The following is a 23937-nucleotide window of genomic DNA, read 5'->3' on the forward strand; positions in this document are numbered from 1 at the left end:
AAAAAAAAAAAAAAAAAAAAAAAACTTATTAAATGTCACATTCTTCTCTCTCAGATAGAATCATCTAAAAAACAAGGTTAATGAAATGGAATGGAAAAAGCAACATGTGTGAGTAAACTAAAAGAGCACAGTGTTGCTAAATGATTTTTTCTTGACCCAGAAAAAAATTATATTTTCTATTACTTACAAGTTGCTTATAATAAACTGCTGTTTACTGTACTCTCTGAGGTGTTATAGAGAATCAGGTAATAACAATGGACAGGAAAAGAGATGCTCTGCTTAACATTGACATTGAATAAGGTCTCATAATGGAATTACTTGATGAGGATTTATAAACATTCAGAAGAGGTCATAGAAATCAGCATAGTCTTAGTGAAAACATACAAAGTGATCTAACAGCTAGGAAATATAGAATAAATAGTGTATTTTAAAACCAATATATTTAACAGAAAGTTCTTTGAATATATTTTGGAAGTTGGTGCATATATTAAGAGGCTAAGCAGCCATACCCAAAAATTATTAGTAGATATTACTGAAAAGGACACAACAATTCAAAGCCACTGTCATTCTTTACTTGTCAGCATTCTGGCCAGTGCTTGGTACAGCATTTTTTCTTGCACTTGGGATTTTCCAACTTTTTAGCATTATACATTTTTTGTAAAATTCAAAATGTTTTCAATGGTTATGTTTTCAAGTGTTTCATCTGCCCATCCTCCTTCGGGGATACAATTCCATAAATATGTGATTGCTTAAAGTCATCTAATAGCTCACTGAGGGGATGGATGTCTTCCACCCCCTCAGCCTTTGTTTTATTTTGCAAAGTTTTTACTGCTCTGTGTTTGTTTAGTAATATTTTCTTCTACAGTATCAAACCTGTTAATCCTATCCATTGTAATTTTTACCTCAGACATCCATCGTATTTTATTTTTATTCTGTAGTTTTTATCTTCTATTCCTCTACATAATATGCTTAATTTTTCTAGAACATGTTGAATGTAGTTACAGTAACAATTTTAACATCCTTGTTTATTCTGCCTTAAAATGAATTGTGTTTCATGTCTTTCCCAACCTCTCCCCCAAATCCAGGCTACAGAAGAAGTTTCCAAAAACCTGGTTGCCATGAAAGAAATTCTATATGGCACAAATGAAAAAGAGCCACAGACAGAAGCAGTGGCCCAGCTAGCTCAAGAACTATATAACAGCGGACTCCTTAGTACCCTGGTAGCTGATTTACAGCTCATTGACTTTGAGGTAAGAGATGTTGATTTTCTAAAACACTACCCTATTTGTAGTCCTTTTCTGTATGTTCTCTTTTGAATCTTTGGATTCCTGTTGGGTTTAGCTCAGGGCTTCTTAACCTCTGGGCATGCCAGGACATTTTGCCTCCTTAGCAGAGCCAGGGCAGGAACCCAAGTTGTCTTGCACCTCTGCTTTGCCACAGTGTATGTGCAGTTTCTTAGGTATTCAACATGCCCTTGCATTTAGGTTATAGTGTATAAACAGCTGCTTTTTAGAGCACAGTAGTGGGTTACATAATTCATTAGAGCTTGGCTCTCAGGGAATGAACAATCTTAAAACTATAGCATTTTAAAGGTAGAAAAGATCTTATGCAAAGTTCATTATAGCAGAGATCATTATGTGATTTACTTGGTGCTGCTTTTAAATTTTTTAATTAGTGCAATATTGCAGATTTTATTCACAATTCAAAATTTTTAGCATCGTCTGGAAAATTCAGCTGGCAGCATTGGGCCTGCAGTCCTGCTTGGTCTTTCAGGTAGAGCACAGCAGCTACCCAAGAATACCAGGCTTGACTTTGCTTAGAGAGCTGAGCTTGCTCTACCCATTTGCACCTCTGCCCAGCCCTGGTAGGTATTTGAGATTGTTGCCCAGGCTTGTGTAGCTAGATCATGTCATGTTAAATATTTAGTGAATTTAACAGTGCAAATAATGGGCCTTGACACTAGTCTGAATAAACTAGTTTGAGGTGCACGTAAGGTAACAAAGCACTCTGACATAGTCACAGGCAGTTAACTGGACACTAAATTTAATATTCATTTGGGACTTCAGAGACACTAGTTTTTAAAAAGTGGAGTGGGGGGAGCTGTCTGGGACTGGTTATAAAGGTTGCCATTGCTACACCTGAGCTAGCACAAGCCCCTGGATGGTCTCTGTGTGCAGTGAGGCTGGAAGGCTAGCATTTCACTACTGTCTGTGGGCTTCACACCCATGGTACATGGGCCATTCTGAGACACTCTTGGGTCCGGGTCTCCGTTTATTAATTTCTTGTGCAGCTCTTTGATTATAAGATTCCCAGATGGTAATAATGTCCATACAAAGTTCTGATCTCTGAACTGCCATACCATATACTACTTAGTGCTTCGTTATTAATCTATTTGAGATGTCTACTTGCCACCAAAACTCAGCTTCTTACAGAATTCTTTCATTTCATTATACTGATAGAGTATAATTTCCCCCACTTCCATCACTATAAAAGAAAACTATTGTTCATAGTACAGGCATCTTATCTGAAGCTGCTTTTTCCACTTGGGTGGGATTTAAAGCCCTGTAGATTGTTACCAAATAGCAACATTTTGTTTTCCATTTCTGACTCAGTATGATTCTGAGATAAGAAATGATGGAAATTACATGTGGAACATAATGAGATTTCATTTTGTCTACATTGTTCGTGTTAAAAATTGTATACTATTACAATTTGGAATTATAAAGAAACAAAAACAAAATTAATGTCTATGAGTATTTTAAAGTTAGATATTCAGTCATAATTATAAATGTAAAATGGTTTTCTTCAGATTTATTTGGGAGGGTAGATGGGCATTCTGCTGTTTAGACAGGTAAATATTTAATGATTGTATTCCTAATAGGGCAAAAAAGACGTGGCTCAAATTTTCAACAATATCCTCAGAAGACAAATTGGTACAAGAACTCCTACTGTTGAATACATCTGCACCCAACAGAATATTTTGTTCATGTTATTGAAAGGGTATGTACAATGTAATAAAATTTATATTCTTAGTTAAAAACAAAAAGGAAAGATTGCCTTGTTGAAACAGGAATAATAAGTGTGGGCAGCATTTTAATCAGCTCATTTTTCTATAGATCTTGAACATATTTCACTCCTTAAAAATCGAACCTGTAGCTGGGTGTGGTGGTGCACACCTGTAAACCCAGCACTTTGGGAAGCAGAGGCAGGAGGAACCCTGCAAGTTCAAGACCAGCCTGGGCTACCTGATGAGTTTAAGGGAAGCATGAACTGCATAGTGAGACCTTGTCTCCAAAAGAAAGAAAATCCAACCTATAAACAAAACTGAATGTAAAAAATGTCCTATAGTTGAAAATAGGGTACGGTATGAGCTTTGAGTTCAGAAATCAGCATGACTGAAGCAAAGACGTCCCCATTGGCTTTTTCTGTTCCCTAAGATTTACAAAGTTAAGTTTTGTTGAAATATCAGCTCAGTCACATATTTAAGGATGTCTCCTATGCACCTGACCTGCACCCTGGAAGACAACGGAAGCCGCCTCACACGTGGAGCTTGGGTGCTGCCTGGCTTCACTCGGTTCAGTTGGCAGAGATGTTGCACCATGGTGTCTGTTGAGTTCCACCTCTGTGTGTCACTCGCTAACCCACTTAATGTGACAGTTGATAGTGCATGTGCCTGCATTACCACCAGACTAAGCAGGCATTCATGATTGGGTAGTCTGTCAGTGTGAGAAACAAAACAAAAAACTTAAAACGAAAACCAAATCCTCTTCTCCCTCAGCCCAGAGCCTCCCAGACCAGCAACCTCCTTCTGTTGGACACCAGAGTTGTCTGCCAGCTCTGGGTATGCTGTGCCTCTTTCTGTCCAGCGTTGGCAGTGTTGTTAGGCTGGTGGGCAAGCGTGTTACCAGCGTGACTGGTGGCATGAATCAGATGCCTTCCTACCAACAGCTTTGCAGCTTGCCTCGTCTGATTCATCTCTGTCTGTTTTAACACTTCCCCCAAGTTCCAACTTGTTTAGAGAAAGCATGAGTCAGTGCTGCATATGTTGCATGCCAGCATTCCATTTCCTCCTTTCTATTTCTAATCATCCATGTTGCCTCTTCAGATGTTGCCATACACAACGTTTGGCATCTGACTTTTTGTCATATCGATTCACTGTTGCCATGTAAACATGTAGTGGATAGGTTGGAATTTTGCTGTTCTAAGAGCAGCTTCCATTTGCCCTTGTGTTTTTTTAACATCAGTATTTACGTTTTCATAGAAACCAGTTGGTATGATCCATACATTAGTTAACTGCCCATGATTTCACAGTAGCCAGAAGAATGATACAAACATTGTTTGTCATCATCTAAGATGTTTGAGTTAATTTAAAGTGAAAGCTTTCGGGCCAGGTATTTAGCTCAGTGGTTCCACTGCCTGCCTTGCAAGCACAAGGACCTGAATTCAATCCCCCATACCAAAAAAAAAAAAAAAACTAAACTAAAGTGAAAGCTTTCATCTGAGCTGGCCAAAGGGGAAACCTCAGCCAGGCGGGGAAGGAGAAGCATGGAGGATAAACAGCAGGGGTCGGGGCATCTCTACCTCCATCTGGCCCCTCAGCCTTTGTTGTAAGAACTATGCACACAACTGCAGAGAATAACACAGCACGCACTTTCCTCCCTGTAACTCTGCTTCAGCAGTCACAGACTGCGCTGAGCTACGTTCCCATCGCTGAGATACAATACTGGACACACGGTTGAAATGAGAAGTTAAGATCTGGCTCACGGTTTCCAGTGGGTTCAGTCCAGAGTCATTCAGCTCTACAGGAAATGGCATGGTAGAAGGCCCTGGCAGGGGATAGCCGCTCATGGTCCAGTCACCTTCTGGGAGACATTTAGATCTAAACCGCAACATGATTCCTACTTCCTCTAGTCCTTGCTTCCTCCCTCCTCCCACACCTGATTTCAAGTCTGTGTACATCCCTAGTTCATAATCCATTGTGCAGTGTGACAAGGAGAACAGTGAACCATCATAATACCTTTTACAAGCCTAACTCTATCCAGTGCCTAATATCAGATTTCCTCAATTTTCATAAAAATGATACTTTATGGTTACTTTGTTTTAAATTGGTTTCTAAACAAGGTCCACAAACAATTTGATTGATTAGACTTTTATCATAATGACTCTTTTTCTTTCTTTTTGTTTTTTAATCTATGCCATTTGTTTATTGAAGCAACAGGGTCATTTGTTGTGTAGAAAAGTCACATATTTGCATTCCCATGGTTTGGTTTTTGTTTTGCTCTCCCCTGTTCCTTAAATTGGTGGCTAGATCCTAGGGCTTGGTAGCATTCAGTTTCACCTTGAGGCAAGCATGAGTCTTTCAAGATGATACAGTGTGTTTTCTGTTGGATGACACTGGTTGTCCCACTTGAGTTGATGTTTAGATTAACCGTGAATACAGTGTCATCTGTAATCTGTCCAATATGAAGTTCTCCACCAACTTTTTCACCTAATGTATTAGTATCCATTGAGAATAGTACCTGGATTCAAAATGGATGTTTCCTGATTCTGCTGTTACTTCTCCATATAATGTAATGTGTTTCTTCAATAAAGAGAAATCTGTCTTCATTGATGACTTAGTTATCCCAAAGTACAATCTTTATGAGAAAGATCAATATCATTATTTTAATTAGTTGATGGCCTGGCCATTTCCTTAAATGAATGTTAAGTGTGTTGTTTTTACTTTAAATATACTGGATGTGTTAAAACAATCCATTGCAGAAATTCCGTTTTTAGGTCTTAAGTTGCCCCATGTTAGGCCATTAGGAGCTCCTTCTGGTTGGCTCCTGTGTCCTTTTAGTAAGACCCCATCAGTCCATGATGGCTTCCTTGCTTTTTGGCACAAGGTGACCACCTTGATCATTTCATAGGTTCCTGCCAAAACTGCCCTGTGAACTACCTTTTAAGATTTTTGCATTTTAGTTAATTAGTTTGGACTATAATGTAATTGTCTTCTCAGGCTGTAAGTACTTCTGGTGTTAGATATCTGTGGGGAGTTGTGCTGCTCAGCTCACATCTTCCTGCTAGCATTGGGCTGAGTTTGGAGGCACTGGATTTTTCCTGGCAGTTTAAATGTTAATGTGCTCTCCAGTCCAGTGCTAACAAGTTCTACAGCATAACTGTTTGCCTTATACTACTCTTTGGTTTATGGTTTAGTCATTTAGACAGACTTGACAAACTTCCATGAAAACCTGCCCAACTTGTTGTACCAAACTCTTATCCTTGTCACTCTTGTCACCTGCTTATTAAAGATAAGCAGAAATGAATTATGATCAGCCATTTTGTGGGCAGGCATCTTAATCAAGAACCAGTCAGGATACTTACTGGCTTGTAATGCCTAACTGATGCGAAGGAGGAATGGAGTTCTGATCTTGTTGAGGATCTGTGATGAACATACACATACATCAAAAGGATAATACTGTTGGGCCCCGAATGCTACAGGATTTCAAAGGATAAAGGCAAGTTTGGTTAATAAAGCAAAGGTTGGTAAAAGGCATGGAATTTAGGATTGGAGATCCAGGTGGTTTAGGATTTACATAGTCACAAAAAGAAAGGAAAATCCAAATAGCAAATCACTAGGAACAAAGGTCCAGAGGCAGGAGTGAACGCCATGTGATTGGCAGCAATAAGAAATACAGAATAAGCAGTAAGAGTAACATCTGGAAGTGTTACGGCAGGATTAGGCAATAGCCTCCTGCCAGAGCGATAGATCGATCCATTAAGGAGAAGACCAGACATTAAAAACCCAGAAGTCTGTCTTTTGTTTGGTTGGCAAGAAATAATCTTAAGCGCCTAAACTGGCGTGTTGTTGATAAGCCTGCAGGTGGATGGCTTAAGACAGGTATGAAGAAGGGATGGCTTGCACCTGTACTGCCCAGTATAGTAGCTGCTGATGGAATGTTAATGATTTAATTTTAAGTTAATGTAAATTGCTTAACATTTGAAAGCCAGTCCCTCAGTCATCCCAGGCAGATTCCAAGTGCTCAGCAGGCACGTGTTGCTAGTGACTGCCATAACAGACAGCACAGATAGAGAGCATTTCCTCCATCCTAGGCAGTTCTGTTAGACCTGCTTCAGACCTGGCTACCCTAAACAAAATGATGATGCCACGTTATAGAAATGAGGAAGCAGGAGCACTGCGGGAGAGAGTTACTTTATAGAGGGAAGAGGATGTTGGGTTTTTGTGAATTATGGTAGGGGCCAGGGATTTAGCTCAATGGCATCACACCTGCCTCTCAAGCGCAAGGTCCTGAGTTTGACCCCTGGTACCAGGAAAAAAATAGGTGTGTTTATGGTAGATACTTTACTGAAGTTGTCCAAAGGCAGCAAAAAATGCATAACTGCGGTTTGGGTGTAGGCTTGAGGGGAAAGTATTGTAGTCATGGTGGGAGCCATGAGATTTTACAGCTTTCCTTACAGGTTAGTAGCACAAAGTCAAGAACTCAGGCAGGCAACAGATAGGAACAGTCTGATGAAAAGGAAAAGATCTGGGAGAATTTCTCTTGCCTGTTCTTAAGAGAAATATACAAAGATCAGCACTGTCAGAACACTAAGTAGAAGGACTTTTGTTATCAGAATACATCCCTTGTTTTCATCAAGAGGAAGTCCTTGCTGCCTTTTAGTTATTTCACTAGGATGTTGGGAGGTGGAACTAGACTGCAAGAAACCTAAGGATCATGTAAATGGGAAAAAAAACTCAGCCAACAAGTGCAGCTTGAAAAGGCTGCGCAGCCAAGTAGTCCAGTGAAAGAGAGCTTGGTGCGTGTAGGGACCAAAAGGCTCCCTGCTCAGCCGAAGGGTTTCTTTACGATTGCAGGGAAGGGAGAGAGGAGAGGAGTCAGCGGAGGTAAGAGGAGCCGTGTGCTGAAGCTGCTGCCGGGCCCCTCCCCACGTGCCTGATGGCTTTCTGTGATGGAGGGAGGCACTTTGTGCGGTCTGCAGGGCTGGGCTCTCCACTTCGCAGTGCTGTGTGTTACTGAGTCTTAAAGCTCTGCTTTGAGTGTTGAGTTGAAAAAAGTATAAATACTATATATTTGAGAGACCTATTTCAAGACTGAATTTCTGAATTTGAAGAAGTATTTTGTTTTCTGCTGTTTTCTGATTCAGCTTTTGGTTCCCTGGGTATTGAGAGCATCATAGGTAGATGCTAAGCCCAAATGGAACACTGTGACCCTAAATAAAACCTTCTAGATCTTGTTAAAGCTTAAACACTGAACTTCTTTTTCACACGGTCACTCTTGGGACTCTCTCCTTCATTGAAAGCAGCATCACCAGCCAGTGTGTATGAGCCTTGCGCAAGCTCCCCGGACCCAGCCTGTATGTACTCTGAGAGAAACTCCTTTTGTAATCTGCTGTCGTCACTTAGGTTAGGACCCATGTCTGAAACTTTCTGTTCTCGGAATTTGAAATGTTCACTGTTGCATTTCTCAGAGAGCAATCAAGTCTGGCTTTTTGGTTGTGTTTTGTATTTACAGGTATGAATCTCCAGAAATAGCTCTAAATTGTGGAATAATGTTAAGAGAATGCATCAGACACGAACCTCTGGCAAAAATCATTTTGTGTTCGGAACAGTTCTATGATTTCTTCAGATATGTGGAGATGTCAACATTTGACATAGCTTCAGATGCATTTGCCACATTCAAGGTAACAAAAACTAAGGACACTTTCAGACCCACAGGTGTGCCATTTTCCCAAATCATCTTTGCCCCCTTGGTCTGCACACAGCTTCCCTCTAGTGGAAAGTGAGAAGATACTCTTTGTGTGTGTTGATGTGATTTAGATATTTGCAGTAAAGTTAGTTTTACAACAGTGGGAAAGTTAGATTCTAGTCTATCAGAAAGCAGAAGTTGGGGCCAGGGATTTAACTCAGTGGCAGCTCACCTGCCTTGCAAGTACAAGATCCTGAGTTTGAGCCCTAGTACTGCCAGAGTCAAAGTTGAAGTGTGGTTAAAATTATTTCAGTTAAATTACTTACTAAGCGCAGTACACAGATACACAGTATGTCTCACAACCAGGTTTTCTCCTATGCTGGCTACTCTGGAACAGTTGTTTGGTTAGCACCAGAGGAAGCAGCTCCTGTTCAGGGCCATGTTCCTGTGTGTGTCACTGTAGATCAGAAACACATTCAGGCAGTCAGTCGTGCTGTTGATAGGCCCAAGGGAACCATGGATTCACCTCTCTGGTGCTCTTTCACACCAGAGCACAGTAAATTCAGGGAGGGGACTGAACCACCTGCACTATTCCAATTATTATTTCTCTCTCCTCTCCTCTGTCTTACTTCCCTCGTGGCTATCTGTGAATTAAATACACATAGGGTATGGTAACACTGTGTAACCTGCAGATTTTACTGTGAGCTCCGGGGTTCTATGCTGTTTAAATAAAGCAATAATTTTGTATTTGTTTTTCCACCAATAAAAGTCTTAGAAGTATTTTAGTGTAACCAGTATTCAGTACACTTAATGTAAAATGCCTTGACCAGATCTTGAACACTGTTATGATAAGAAACGATCTTTCCTTATGAGGGCTCAGCTCCAATTATAAAGAGCCCGTGAGATAATAGGCACACACCTTGGGCTCTGGGTAAATGTGTACCTGAGAAGGCATAAACACCCTCAAGGTAGGAGGAAGGCCAGGGGACTGGGCATTGAATGAAAATAAGGTCATGGTGTGTCCAGAGATTTTCTTAAAACCAAGTGCCAGAAACTGTAGGTTAAGACCTTAGTATGTCAATAAACAGAGCAAGAGGAAGTAAATTTGAGATTATAGCTTAGCATAGTTGCTGTGGTGTCTTGGGTGTCACCGCAGTGGTGGGCTAGGGCCCATTAGAATGTGCCCATGGAGGGGAGTGCCCCGTTCAGGAGCAGCAGCCCAGCATGAAGGGAGGTATAGTGGCACCTTGTGTCAAGGAGAGAGTCCCCTGTTGTGGAAAGACAGCCAGGATCCCAAGCGTGGCAGCGCTCTGGGCACGTGAGGGTGAGGGAAGAAGATTGAGGAGCTGCAGTGGTGTGGGAGGCACAGCCAGACCCCAGACCACATGGAGGACATGCTCCTGGCACAGATGGCCAAACCGGCTCTGAGGAGAGAGGTGCTGGCTGCACACCGGAAATGTGGTTTCTCACAAGAGTCCTGACTGGCCTTGCTGATGACTTCATCCCAGTTAAAGTCACTTCTTTCAGTGAACTCTTACCAGGGAGAAAATGGTGGTGATGGAATCCCTGTGAGTAACAGAGTTGTGTCAGGTCTTGGTAACCAGAGAGGGACACACTAGGCAGAGCCAGGCAGGAGGTCTCCAGTCAGAGAAGGGAAATTTCACTTAGGATCCTAAGAGTGAGCATTAGCAGAAAGGGTGACGGAGCTGGGCTGGCATCTGTCTCAGGTGCTGCTGATCACCAGTGGGGGAGCGCTCATTAGGCTCTTCAACAGACACCTCTCCAAGAAACAAAGCAGTGCCCTCAGCCAAGACTGTAAGTAGGAGAGAGGCCCAGACCTGCCATCCAACCCCCCACACACCCATGCCTCCCTGCAGCAGATTGCAGCTAGGGCAGGGGCGGCTGGGCAGCCTCACAGCAAGGCTGACAAATGGAAGGAGAAGCCTCTGCTGCCCTTGCCTGCAGGCATCAGCGTGAGGACAGTTAACTGTCTTCTTCCCCTTTGAGAATGCATAAGAGCGCCCCCCTCAGTGCACTTTATACACAGCAGTTTCAAACACATATATCCATCCACCACCCTGGATGTGGAATCCCTGAACAGGTGCTGAGTCCCAAAGGAAGTTAAAATTAATCTGCTCCAGATGTGTCCAAGACAACTCATGGCTTGAGTAAGAGGCACAGAAATAATAAAACCAGATCGCCAAATACTTGTTGGTGATTTTTGTTGTTTTGAGGAATTAAGGAGATGGGAAAGGCATTAAAAGGCAAACAAATATATTTCAGGTTTTCCAGAATAAAAGAAAGTAGATTCCCCAGAGAGACTGGTGCAGCTTGAAGCTGTGTAAGGTTCTAGAAAGTATTCCTAAAGAGATGATTTCTGAGCATTTTGGAAAGGAAACCATGTACCCAGCATGGTTTCACTAACAGTAAGTGCAGCCGTGCTAATCTCATAGAGGCCAGTAGGTCAGGAGCACATGGCCGTGCCTGTCTCAAGCCTGCTGGGGATTTACCCTGCACCTCCCCATGTGTAAAGATGTAATAATGCACATGTGTGAGGGATCTCCCCTCCACACCGCCTGCTGCAGCGTACAAGTCTCTGTCAGGATGTGAGGATATGCTAAGTACCAAGCAGTTCTACAAACAGGTTCTCTAGAAACAGTAAAGAGGAGATGGGTGGAGAGTCTCAACTCACTGAACGTTGTATCCGTCTGTGTTGGCAAATGGGCTGTCATCACTCTGGAGAGAACTTTCAAGCAGATCCATACTGGGATTTGCCCCACCTGGCCTTGCTAACGTTTTAGCTAATGACTGAAGGATGACAGGGTGTTCTTTCCTGATGTGTAGGTGCAGCCATGAAGGGAAAGAGTGGTAACAGTGGGTCCCAAAATTTGTAAAAGTTCAGAAGGCCAGGATGAGACTAAGTATTGATAACTGACCCAACTGTATAAACAAGAGTTAGGGAGTAAGGCATGATGATAAGAGTTAATGCTGAAGTGTGATAGTTACTAGAATATCGTTCATTTCCTGTCATACTCTACCTGTGAGGGGGTGTGAGGAACTAAATGTGAAGGTGTCAAGTGAAGTCGGTCAGAGGGAAAGCCACCCCTGCCTAGCAAGCCCCTTGAGAGGGACAGGGTTCTGAAACAGCCAGTAAAATTCAGCTTTCTACACCCCGCAGCATGTAGGAGCACATTGATGGGGCACCGCACTCTAAGTCTGCAGGGTAACAACACATAAATGCATTCCTCCCTGGGGTCTGTGCTTTAAGAGGCACATGGACAAATTGATGGAGTTTTGGTGAAGGGGGCTCAGAACCTTGTCCTTCGAGGATTGCTTAAAGGAGCTGACAGTTGTTAACCTGGGGGAGAGGAATCTCACTGGCGACTTGCCCTGAGAGAAGTGGGGACCTCTGGGAAATAAGTCAGACCCCTTGTGTCAGCTCCATCAATTTCTGGACGTAACTTGGGGTAGATTTTGACTCTAGCACAGAAGGAACTTTGTAAGAGCTCCAGAGGTGGACTACACAGGTGGTACTTATCCTTGGACATGGTCAGGCATCAGGTAGGAATGGGCGCAGTGATTTCCTGTGGGTCTGTGAAATTAAACCCACCCTTCCAGGCAGCACGGTGCCACCAGGGACCCCAAAGCTTTTTTGTCACCGTGACTTAGGGCCCAAAGTCAGACTTCTAGGAAGCTTTTTAATTTATCCCATCCTGAAAGTTGTTTGATTAATCTGCTGGACTTTTTAACCCTTCTCCAAGTTATACTGGGGAATGGAGATAACTAAATTTAGGTAGGTGGGTGATCAGAAGTACTTTACTTTACAGAATCCTTCTTTGCTCTGCTCACCTGCTAGTACAGGATCACACACACTCTGTAAACTTGGCAAGGCGCTGACCTCCCTTTGCCCTTCATTTTCTATTCTCTTGCCCTCCTTGTCCCCTGTGGTTGGGACTCTCCAAAGCTTTTAGTTACAGTCACTAAGTTCAGGTTTTTTCTCATCTCCTCATGTCTTCCCTCCCTGATGAGTACCTACCCTTTGCCTGAAAACAAGACTTAGCTGAAAAATAATAATCCTTAAAAACTAGAAATAAAAAATGTCAGTCCCACTAGGCATAGTGGTACACACTGGCAAGAGGATTGCCGTGAGTTCAAGGCCAACCTGAACTACATAGCGAGACCTTGTCTCCAAAAAAACGAGAGAGAGAGAGAGAGAGAGAGAGAGAGAGAGAGAGAGAGAGAGGAATGCCAGTCCTAATCAACCCGTCCTTGCCTTCCGCCATCACCGTTCTCTTGCTGAGTTACTACTCTGTGGGGCAGTTAAGGCAAAGACAGACTGATTGGCAGTGTATCTTTGATCTCTAATTTTCAAGGCTGATTATTTTCTGGCTGGGTCTTATTTGGGGGGGAAACAGCATCACACCCCTACACTCCCACCTGCACTTACTAGTTAGTTGAGCCCTACCCCAGACTCTGGAAGCCTTCTTAGCAAAGGGCTTTCTTCCTGGTGTGCGTTGGGTCCAACTCCTGTGAGAACTCCAACTTCTCACAGTGCCCCTTTTAATCCCTCTACCACTACCACCATTGAGACTTCGTTCCCGGGTGTTGCGAGACAGATGGGGAGATGTTGGAGGTCCCCCTTTGGTGTGTGGCCCAACTTGCTCCTGCTTTAGATATAGCCTTCAAAGGGAAGAGTCACTTTACTAGAAACTGTCCTTAAGACTAAGTGTTGCCCAGTGTGGTTATACTTTGAGAGAGCAGACACTTTGTCCCTATCCATTGCTGAGACTGTACCCAGCCTCACTTGAGTGCCAGTGTTTCTCAGGCTGCCTGTCCCTTGGTGGTGTCGCTGTGCAGATTGTGACAGGACGGTGAGCAGTGGGTTCTTTTGCTGGGCCAGCTCTACTGGATTCCAGCAGGAATGAGCTACAGAAAGGTGGGAAGGACATTCAGTCTTGCGAGGCTCCTGACTCATGAACCCCTCATTCATTCATTCGCTTACTCAGGTTTCTGGGGCACTCTCCTCTAGGTGCTGGGAATGCACACACATCGTCCTTATGGCACACACTCAGAGGGCGAGGGGTGCTCCTGGCGGGCATGACGGGACTGGAGCTGGGGCATGTCACCATCACCATCACCATGGGATGCTGCTTAGGGCTCTCAGGCCAGGAGTGCACTGCAGCAACCCCAGAAGCACCAGCCAGTGTAGCCTGGCAACCTTCAGCCTGAGCAGGGAGAGAGGGCAGGCGAGTTGGTTCAGACAGACTGGATTGCTGCGCTCACCTGTCTAGTGGGTGGCACTGAAAGAACTTCACTGCTTCACTTGATTCCAGCTAGGCTTTTGCGGTGCCCGCCTGCTTTCTCCCACCTGGTGAGACCAAGACGAGTCAGTAGTGAACTTGCAGGCTCCTAAGGCAGAGATGGTATTTTTCTGTCTTCTTGAGGCCCCAGCACCTAGAATTTTTCCTAGTGTGTAGTAGATTATTTGATGGTCCTAGGGTTGCTTCCTGGGGTGAGGCATAAGCTGTTGAGTAGCAGTGGAGAGGGAGGCTGTAGGTCACAAAAATTAAGTCCACATTCTTGCAGTATTACTGTGCTTCCTTAAGGTCTGCTGTTCATAAAATGGTGGCACTTTAAAAAAAGATTCCACGTCTGAAAAAAAGATTGCATTCTATTTGACACTGAATGTTAGTAAATTTAGGAGGAAGAGAGTAGACCCATCAGTGCTTTTTCTACACTTGATCTTAGCCAAAAGGCCGAGAAGCGATTCATCAGTGCTTTTTCTAATAAAAGAAATTTCCTCTTTCTCTGCTAGGAGCGCCAAATGAACTCTGAATTTTGACATTTTAGGACAACTGTTTACTTTCATTTTACTGCCTTACTCCCTTTGTTATTGTTTATATTCCATGTCCTCTTATTTTTCAACATTTCCTTTTAAGAATTATAGAACCATGTCTAATAATCATTTAAATTGTGATTTCAAATTACTAATTTTATTTACTTTTACACAGAATCAGTATATTTACTATAATTCTTGAACAAATGTTAAGTTCTGTATGGTAATGTTTAAAAAATTTTTAACCAATAAAACAACATGGAATGTTTTAGGGTTTTTTCTTAAAGAACTTTAATGAACAACTAAAAAATTTTTTTTCTAGGATTTGCTTACAAGACATAAGTTGCTCAGTGCAGAATTTTTGGAACAGCATTATGATAGAGTAAGTATATGAAATACTGCACCAGAATATTTATTCTATATATATAAACCGCTTGTAAATGGTGCTGCCACTGCTCTTTGCGTCTTTTCTTACATTAGAAGAGTGAGTGATAACAGCAGATACAAAGAGAGGATTATTACCTGACTTTTAAACTTTTCCTTCCTTTCCACCAGTGGCTGAGTACACACAGCAAGGTGGGCAGCAGCTGAGAGGATGAGAGCATCACTGGGGGGTGCGGTGCAGGAGCCCAATTCCATCCCTTGCTTCACTGCTGCCTCCTTTGCAGCTAAGGCGGGCAGCTGCCACGTGGGGCCTCAGCAGTCCTCCCTTACTGTACAGTGAGGGCGCTGGCTTAGTCCGTCAGCAAGTCCGGAGCTCTGAGTCAGAGGCGGGCGGCGTCCCTGGTAGACCCCAGAGGTCTGTAAATGATCCTGCGTGCCCTGAGGGGCCAGCACTAACACCCCTGGGCTGCAGCATCACACGTCCTCTTCCGCTGCGCAGGCTCTGCCTTCCGCTGCTATCGGTGGAGTGATCCCCTTAGCGCCCACAGCACTCTCCTGTACCACAGCAGTTTTAAAAAAGAGAAAACCAACAAGCGGGAAGTCTTGCACTTCCCGTCAAGGTTTGGGGTATACAGATTTTGTGGTACTAATTCAAAGGCAGATACAGCTGTTTTGATGATCATTTGGATGATGTTGAGGAGAAAGTGGGGTCAATGGGCTTTTCCTGAGAAGAACAGCCTAACTTGCCAACACACAGATTAGATGGCTGCCCAAGCCCTGCCTCGAAGGAAGCAAAATAGAAGGGCTTGGGCGGCTCTGGGTTAGCCCTGAGCCCACAGGGCCAGACAGTAAATATTGAGATTTCTGGGACCATGTGGCCTGTCTGCTGTCCTGTCTGTGGTACTGCAAAAGCTGCTATAAATAGTCCATCAGTACACAAATGAATTAATTTACACTAAACAAACAGGCATACCTGGGGTCAGTAAAATTCTATATATAAAAACAGAAAAAAAAACAGGCTGGTTTGGGCCTAGGGGCCTCCCTTTGACAGCCCCTGCTCTAAACCAGGTGAATGGCTAATGAGGCCCCTTCCAAAAGTAAAACAAAGGTACATGTGGGGACAGGTGATAAAGCAGGCGTCCTCTAGCACAGTGGTGGCAAAGATTTTAGAGCTGAAGGCCCAAACCAAAACCCACTTATTTACCTCAAAGTGCCAACACTGCAGTGAAGCCCAAATACTGAGGTTTTAGTTTAGAAAAAATAACTCCCTCATTAACATCTTTCCTCTTAAAAGAAAAGCAACATGCCTATCATAGGTGGGCCACCACAGCCCTAGCACATGTCAACATCCAGTGAAAAGTCAGGAAATTCAACAGAGTTACATTGGTTTTGCAAACATTTAGAGCATTTGATGCCTATAATGGCCTTGTCCACCAGGTGCTTAAAGGACCCCCTCTGCGCCCATCAGCTCATTTCCTGCCTTCTTCTGTGTCCCAAGTACTGCAGATGGAAGCCAGGCTTCATGCTCTGCCGGAGCCCCGTGCCCAGCCCCTGAGCTCCTGCCCGCCCTCAGCATCCCAGCCCCTGTGAAGATTTTGCGCTATGTTAAGCTCTCAGATCAGAGAACGGTGCACTCCCAGGTCTTCCCTCAGGCTTTGCTGGTCCCGGTGTCCCCTCCGCGAAGAGCTTTTCTCCCCCTTGTTTCTCCAAGTTAGAGCCTAAATCTCGCCTTTTCTGGAACTTTCAATTTAACAGTTCTGTATTTCTGATTATTTTCTCTCCTTGCTTTTTAATATGAGAAAGAACAGCTAGCTTTTCTCTTTATTGGTTGACTTCGGAAAAATTGAGTTCTCATTCATAAAATCTAAGAATTTTCTAACACCAGGAAACGAAGGCTGAGTCAACTGTGGGGAACCATCAGGGCAGGGTGCTGCCTTGTGCCTGTGTAATTGGGGTGATGGCGGTGTCACCCCAGAGCCTCGAAGGCATCAGGAAGCTGTGGGAGCACAGAGCAGGGCTAACTGCTGGCCTTGGGGGTGTTAGGAATCTGCCCTCAAGCTTTATAATGTTGTCTATCAGTCTTTTTTCTCTTCTGATATGTTTTCTTGTCTCTTAGTTTTTCAGTGAATATGAGAAGCTACTTCATTCAGAAAATTATGTGACAAAGAGGCAGTCACTGAAGGTATGACAGATTCTTTTTTTTGTTTTATCAGTTTTAAACAGGGTCTTGCTGTATAATCTAAGTTGGCCTTGAAGCTCTGTGTAGCCTGGGCTGGCTTTAAACTCTCAAACCTCCTGCCTCAGCCTACCAAAATCTGAGATTATAAGTGTGGACCCACCACGCCCAGTTCAGACAGGTTCTCTATCTTGTGTCATTTATCTCTTCACCTTGTGTTTGATGCTTGGATTTGGGGAAAGGAAGACATGCTGATATGAGTTGTAGAATGTTGGAGGAAAATATGATTTTTGCAGAAAAGCATGGGAGGGAGTTCAGCAGTGGTCCATATGGGGCACCTGCCCATCTTATAAGCAGAGACACCAAAAGCGGGTCTTGAAGACAGCGTCACAGTATAGATCTTGAAGCCTGTCTTTAGAATGTAGGGTCATGCCAACTAAACAAAGGCAGTCAAGGAGTCGTATTCCCCGGCTGCTGCCCACATGGCACGGGCTTCCTCAAGCAGGGACAGCAGGCGAGGCCTGAAGCTGTGACCCATCCACATGTAGACGGTACCAGCAAAAACTAAAATGTTTAGCTCGAGATGTGAACTCTAAAACAGGTTGGCAGATGGTAGCCCAAATCCATGTGCCACATCCAACCGGCTCCCTGTTTTTTTACATAAAGGCTTAAAGGAACACAGATCATGCCCACATATATATTGTTAAGGCTGTTCAGGCTACAGCAGCAGATTTGAATTGCTGTTCCAGACACTGTACAGCCTATACAAGCCAAACTATTTACCGTCTGGCACTTACAGAATAAGTTTGCTGCCCCCTGCTCCAGCATATTCGTATAATGGTTAATAGTGCACCCCGCAGTCCTATCAGTAAGTGGTCCTGACAAGAACTACCATGTAGATGGACTCACAAAGCATTGGGGTGTGATCCATTTAAATTCAGCTCTGCCCTGAGTTCTACCCTCTGGGGTCTCTGAATTCATATTGATAAAGACTCCATTTTTTTCTCCCCCTTCCAGCAATAGAGAAATCTCACCTGAAGACCTTATCTGTGGAAAGATACAAAAGACGTTAGGAGGGAACCTCAGTCATGCTTTGTCCTTTCATAATAATGTCCTCTACCCTGCAGATACCAGTGGAACCCTTAAATCTGACAAGCTGCTTCCTTCTTTTCCCTAAGGCTGTCACTGCTGCAGTCAGGGAGCAGTGAGAGCCCCAGCTTGGGAACACGGCACTACTGAAATAGCCCAGGCAGGCCGTGTTCGTTGCTGTGACAGGGGCCGCCCTCCCAGGGCCCTCTTAGCCTGGTATGGAGAATCTTACCTTAGCCCTTGTCCCCGTCTCCAGTATTGTGATTAGACGATCATCTGTTACTCTGATGGCTGCTAAGCATGGCCACTTCCTTCTGCAGAGTTCTTGAGGAACCGTGGCCGCTGTTGGAGCTGCTGCTCCTCTCTACATGATTAGTGATCGGACGGAAGTCCCCATATCTTCCTTCCTCTGAGACCTGTGAAGGGCCACACGTCCAGCTCTGCACAGGTCACAGACAGCACAGCCCGGAGGAGTCTAAGGCCAGACAGGAGACCGTAGGATAATAGCTTCCAGGGTCAGTCAGTGTCTCTGTGCTGGGAAGAGGAGATCTACTGGCAAATCCTAACCTTTGGTGGAATTTGGACCCTTCGACAGCTTGGATAAGGAGGGAGAAAAGGACTCTTGCCATCCAGAATTAGCAACCGGAAAAGGAAGCTTGGGACTGCCCTTCATAAAGCGTTAGTGATGGACACAGAGCAGCCCTTTCCTCCCTGCACTTAATTCTGTGTCACAAACATGTGGAACAGTACTTTGGAGATGGATTGTGATGTGTACTCTCGAGCAGCTGTATTGGCATTTCATGATTTTATTTCTGTGACGTAATCAGCCCTGAAGTAGACAGGATTTCAGTGTACTGATGCCAGGATTGGCGATGTGGATTATCTGTGGAGACTGTGCTTAAAGAACAGGAGAGTTCCGGCTTCATAGGCCTTTCTGAATCAGTGTTACAGTGATGCCTTTGACCCATTGTGGTGGTGCACGCCCACAATCCCAGCACTGGAGCAGCTGAGGCAGGAGGATTGCCATGAGTTTGAGGGCAACCTGGGGTACATAGTTCAAGGCCCTAGCTACAGAGCAAGATCCTGCTTTAAAAAAAAAAAAGATACCTTTGGCTTGTGGAGGGATCAGGGTATAGAAAATTATGGTTACGGAATCCTTTGCCCCTTAAAGTCCAGCTAAGTACACTTTAAAACAAATGAAATTTTTTAATTGAAGCTAGTTAACAGGAATTACCAGTAACTTCTCAGGTAGTTTCTCCTTCATGGGTTTCCACAGGTGCACAGTTAAGGAATAGGCTGGGCAGTCTCCGACCCTGGGCCAGGTGTGCCCTGTGTGCCTTGAGAGAGAGAGAGAGAGAGAGAGAGAGCCCTGCCACGGGGCCAGCCCGACATACAGCACAGCCTGGGACGGGGACTGCAGGCAGTGAGGGCCGCACTCCACCCCTGGATGTCGGGGGTCGGTCCAGTTGGCCCACTTTTTTGGTTGTCTGCTAATATTCTATGCTTAATACTGATTTTTAAACTTCGGATTTGCTTTAAATCTTAACAGTAATGTAAGAGTAATTGTTTAAATATCTTCTCAGCTTCTTGGTGAACTACTGTTGGATAGACACAACTTTACAATTATGACAAAATACATCAGTAAACCCGAGAACCTGAAATTAATGATGAACCTTCTGCGGGACAAAAGCCGTAACATCCAGTTTGAAGCCTTTCACGTGTTCAAGGTAGAGTACACAGATTGTTCAGTCACCATTCACACTGTGTGGTACAGCATTTAAACAGACAGCACTGGACAAGTGCTCATCAAGAGGGCCATTTACTGGGGACTGGGGATTTAGCTCAGTGGTGCCACTGCCTGCCTCAAAAGCACAAGGTCCCAAGTTCAATCCCAGGTACCAAAAAAAGAATGTCATTTATCTTTGGCACAGAGCGTTGTTCATCACAGAGTAAAAAGTCTCTCTCTAGGGTCAGGGATTTAGCTCAGTGGTTCTGGCGACTGCCTCGCAAGTGCAAGGACCTGAGTTCGATCCCTGGTACCAAAAAAAAAGGTCTCTCTTAATGCTTTCCATGGAAGTTTTTATTATTACAATCAGTCAGGCTTGCTGTGGCCAGAAAATATTTCTTCCCTCATTACTCTAAAAACCAGAGTCTGTATTCAGTACCACTGTATTTGAGGGCTGGCAGAATGAGCTGGCATTTCTCCTTGGGTTAAAACATACTAGTTTTTCTCCGTAGTGGATAAAATAAGCTCTTCCACAGCCAAAACTACCCTGGCTTCACTGGCTGTCCCCTGACCCTGTGGGGCACCAGGTTCCGTTCTGTGACCAGGGCGGCTCTCTCTCCACCCAGGTGTTCGTGGCCAACCCCAACAAGACGCAGCCCATCCTGGACATCCTGCTCAAAAACCAGACCAAGCTCATCGAGTTCCTCAGCAAGTTCCAGAACGACAGGACCGAGGACGAGCAGTTCAACGACGAGAAGACCTACTTAGTCAAACAGATCAGGGATTTGAAGAGACCAGCTCAGCAAGAAGCCTAATTTCCAATAAACAGCTAAAATATTAAATCCAAAATCAGCATTTGCTGTTAGCTATTCAGCATCGGGCACTCTTATCAATTCATGAGGAACATTACTGCTAATCTGCTGTTAAGTGAACGGTTTTTCATTTTACCATTTTGTTTTTCAGTCCTGGTTGGAGAACGTAGCTGCTGCAGCTTGCACACTAGAGCACACGGGGATTCCTCTTGATCTTTGTGTCGTTTCACAATTCAGAGACTCTGCTTGCTGGGGAGTCTGACCATGTGGGGCTCGTGAGGACTGGACAGGGGAGCGCGTGGGGAGAAGAGGGCGAGGTTAGGGCCAGTTTAGACCTGCGCATCTCCCTGCGCGCAACCGGCTCCCCTTCAGACCCAGAGGAAGAGCGCGTGCGCAGAGCTGTGCTGGACACCGGCGGGGGCACTGTCGACCATGCAGCTTTTGGGGTGGATAGAAAGTTGACGTGCGAATTAATTGATACTGCAACTTAGCAACTTCTCCAAGGTGTGAGGCTTAATAAGGTCATAAGGAATATGTATATATGCTTTTCACAGCTTTCTAGAACTTTTTGACATTTGATTTTCTTGAGACTTGTAAACCTGGATATGTTGAAGGGTATTTGTTAATTTTACTTTTTGAAGGTATTTTAAAACAGTAGAGCTAGTGAAGACACCTTGCATTTCATTTCAACACTGCTTACAGATTTCTTTTGTATATAATTCTTAGGATGCTCATTTCTTTTAAAAGGTTTAATTTGTACAGCAGAGGAATGTGATTGTAGTAGTATGTAACTATTACCTAATACTGAGTTTTTGCAAAAAAAAAATGAATGCTCATATGTAATTGAAATACTTCAGATCACATGAAAATGCTGATTTAACATTTAAGGATCACAGCATTAAAAGAAAAAGTAAACCAATCTTTTGTATTCAATCACCTAATGGGTGCCCGTAGTAGGCAGCACCACGGACCTGGAACTCAGTCCGCACCACTCTCCTGCGTAATATTGGCCTTACTCAGGTAAACCGAGTCACAAGTTTGCCAGATGGATGGGCACAGAGTAAGACTGACGCCGCTTCTCCGGGGTGGGGCCTCTGTGGAGCACCTTAATCCAGTACAGTAGTTGTGAACTGAATAATTAAAACTGGCTTCTCTTAGGAAGAGTTCCTAGTCAGGTGTCCTATGGGGAAATTTATTTTTTTTTAATGTCCTGTTCCTTATGCTGCAGATTATCAGTATTTATAAAGTACCTGATTTTGCACCACTTTTTCGTCACTGTGACCACGGCAGAACAATGTCTTCTAGACTCTGTCACGAGAATGGTATCTGTTCATCTTAGCGATACGAAGATCACAAGTAACAACTTAGGAATCAGAGTTTGCCAGTTCGAATTCAGCATGGCTGTAGCTGATAAAGAAATTTATATCATTATTCTTTACGAGCCTGTCTTGCAAATTGAATTATTTATTGGCCAGGAAAATGAGCCTCCCAGTTGATGCTTCAGCAGGTGTTAAGATCTTCAAGGAACACCAATTAGGAAAAGCGCTCCAGAAAACAGATGTATCTTATTCTGTGTGATTTAAGCGGCAATCCTCAGTCATTTGGTTTTTCTGAGGATGTCTTCACAAGAACCTAAATAATTCATGTTCTCTACCAGAAGTAGGGCAAGCATTTGATCGCCTCAAAGAGAAACTCCCGCAGCTGTCAGGAAGGCAGAGTCGCCCTGGGAGCATGCGGTCCCCGTGGCCTAGCACTGTGCGTGGGTTTCAGCATGAGAACAGAGCCACCCCGAGCGGGGAGGTGCTTAGAAGCGTGCGCGACAAGGCAGCCTCCGCGTGGGCCGCCTGAGCCTGGTGGAAGACGGTGCAGTGTCAGCGAGCATCCGTGTGTCACGGCGCAGTGCAAGCTGAAGGCAGTTGTGATGTTCTGGTTTTTTGTTTTAAACAGCAATATGAAAATACTCAAATTTGAAACTTGCATTTGAAGTTATGATCATTTATTATTTTCATATTACCAAAACTATTATACGGGATGTGGTTTCTTTTTGAGTTACAAAGGTTTACATTTACTGAAGGAAGTTACTTAATGTGATTTTTTTAACCCTTGAAAGAAAAAAGTGGAGATGTAAACAATTGTTAATGAAAGCATTTCCTTTCTCCCGAGGAAAAGTGAATTTATCAGAATATCTGGCTGGCCCTGTAATTTAAATTAAAATAAAATTTTGGAGAAACGCCATTGTCCATCTTCGCAGTGTCAATTGCATTTGTGTCACAGAACAGCCCCACGAGGAGGCACAACCACAAGTCTTGTCACAAGCTGAACGGGACAGTTTTACACCTGCCAACTTGACTTTGTACACCGAAAGTGCAGTTTTTGCTCACCTTCTCCCCCGATGTGTGTATCTCAGTATAACATGGGCCATCACACTGCCTCCCTCTGTTCACAGTTGAGTGTCACGCGCACCTTCAGTGGCCCCACGACCCTTGGCCGTTAACATCCCCAGATGCACTGACTGCTCTGCCAGGCAGGAGGACTTGGGAGTTGCTGGAGCTAAGTTCAGAGGGAGGTGTGGGACTGTAAGTAGGTGTCTTCCTTCCAGGACACCCCTTCCAAGCCTTGTGCACACCTGGGCTTGTCTTTTTTCCCCTTAAGTGAGTGGGGGACCGTGGGCCAGTGATAAGCCCTGGTCACGCTCCCTCCAGAGGACGGTGGCTCCTGCTCACCGAGCTGTCACCTTTGACCACACTCTGAAGGCCCTGCTCAAGCTCAGCTGCTCCACCCCTTGAACCTTGGAGATGGCGATCGCAGCAGCTCAGCGACCAGGTTTCGTCCCCAATATCCTGATCTCCCAGCCCCAAGCAGGTGTGGGCTTGTGGGCACCTGTGGGGAGGCTGCGATGCTGGTACCTCGAGGCTCAAGCTACTCCCAGGTGGTGGACTGTGCTCTCCAGATGCCTTTGGAGGAAGAGGATAGCCCGGCTGCCTGGTTCACTGGTGTCTGCTCCCCAGCCGGGTCTGTGTGCCCTCTTTGACCGTCAGGTTCCCAGAAGGAGAGAGCAAGGTGTGACTCTCCAAGCCTACTGGCTCCCAGAAATGGGCCTTGTACAAGGACCATGAGCAGCCTGACCGCGTCCTGCCTCAGCCTTTCACCACAGGTCGCCAGCAGCTGCCCAGGCTACCTGTCACTTGGGTCACCCACCACCTCCACCTAGCCCAAGCACGGCAACC

The 23937-nt window shown here is 44.5% G+C and overlaps 1 protein-coding gene and 1 pseudogene across 3 annotated transcripts in view; one reads left to right on the top strand and one right to left on the bottom strand.

The window, feature by feature from the left end:
- The window catches only part of Cab39 (calcium binding protein 39), an 87272-nt gene extending 64303 nt beyond the window's left edge, over nt 1–22969 (top strand). For 2 of the 3 annotated variants that reach the window (XM_010608103.3, XM_010608102.3), the window contains exons 5-11: nt 1086–1250; nt 2882–3000; nt 8514–8682; nt 14846–14905; nt 17024–17089; nt 19756–19899; nt 20525–20713. In XM_010608103.3, the coding sequence (XP_010606405.1) occupies nt 1086–1250; nt 2882–3000; nt 8514–8682; nt 14846–14905; nt 17024–17089; nt 19756–19899; nt 20525–20713 (912 nt within the window). Of the gene's footprint in view, nt 1–1085; nt 1251–2881; nt 3001–8513; nt 8683–14845; nt 14906–17023; nt 17090–19755; nt 19900–20524 lie in introns of all 3 variants that reach the window. The other variant, XM_019205110.2, reaches the window with a different exon arrangement.
- LOC117286499 lies at nt 14289–14455 on the bottom strand (annotated as a pseudogene).
- Nucleotides 22970–23937: the final 968 nt, after the last annotated feature.

This window comes from Fukomys damarensis, unplaced genomic scaffold (genome assembly GCF_012274545.1).
Source record: "Fukomys damarensis isolate Sample0158 unplaced genomic scaffold, DMR_v1.0_HiC HiC_scaffold_16, whole genome shotgun sequence".
Taxonomy (NCBI): Eukaryota; Metazoa; Chordata; class Mammalia; order Rodentia; family Bathyergidae; genus Fukomys; species Fukomys damarensis.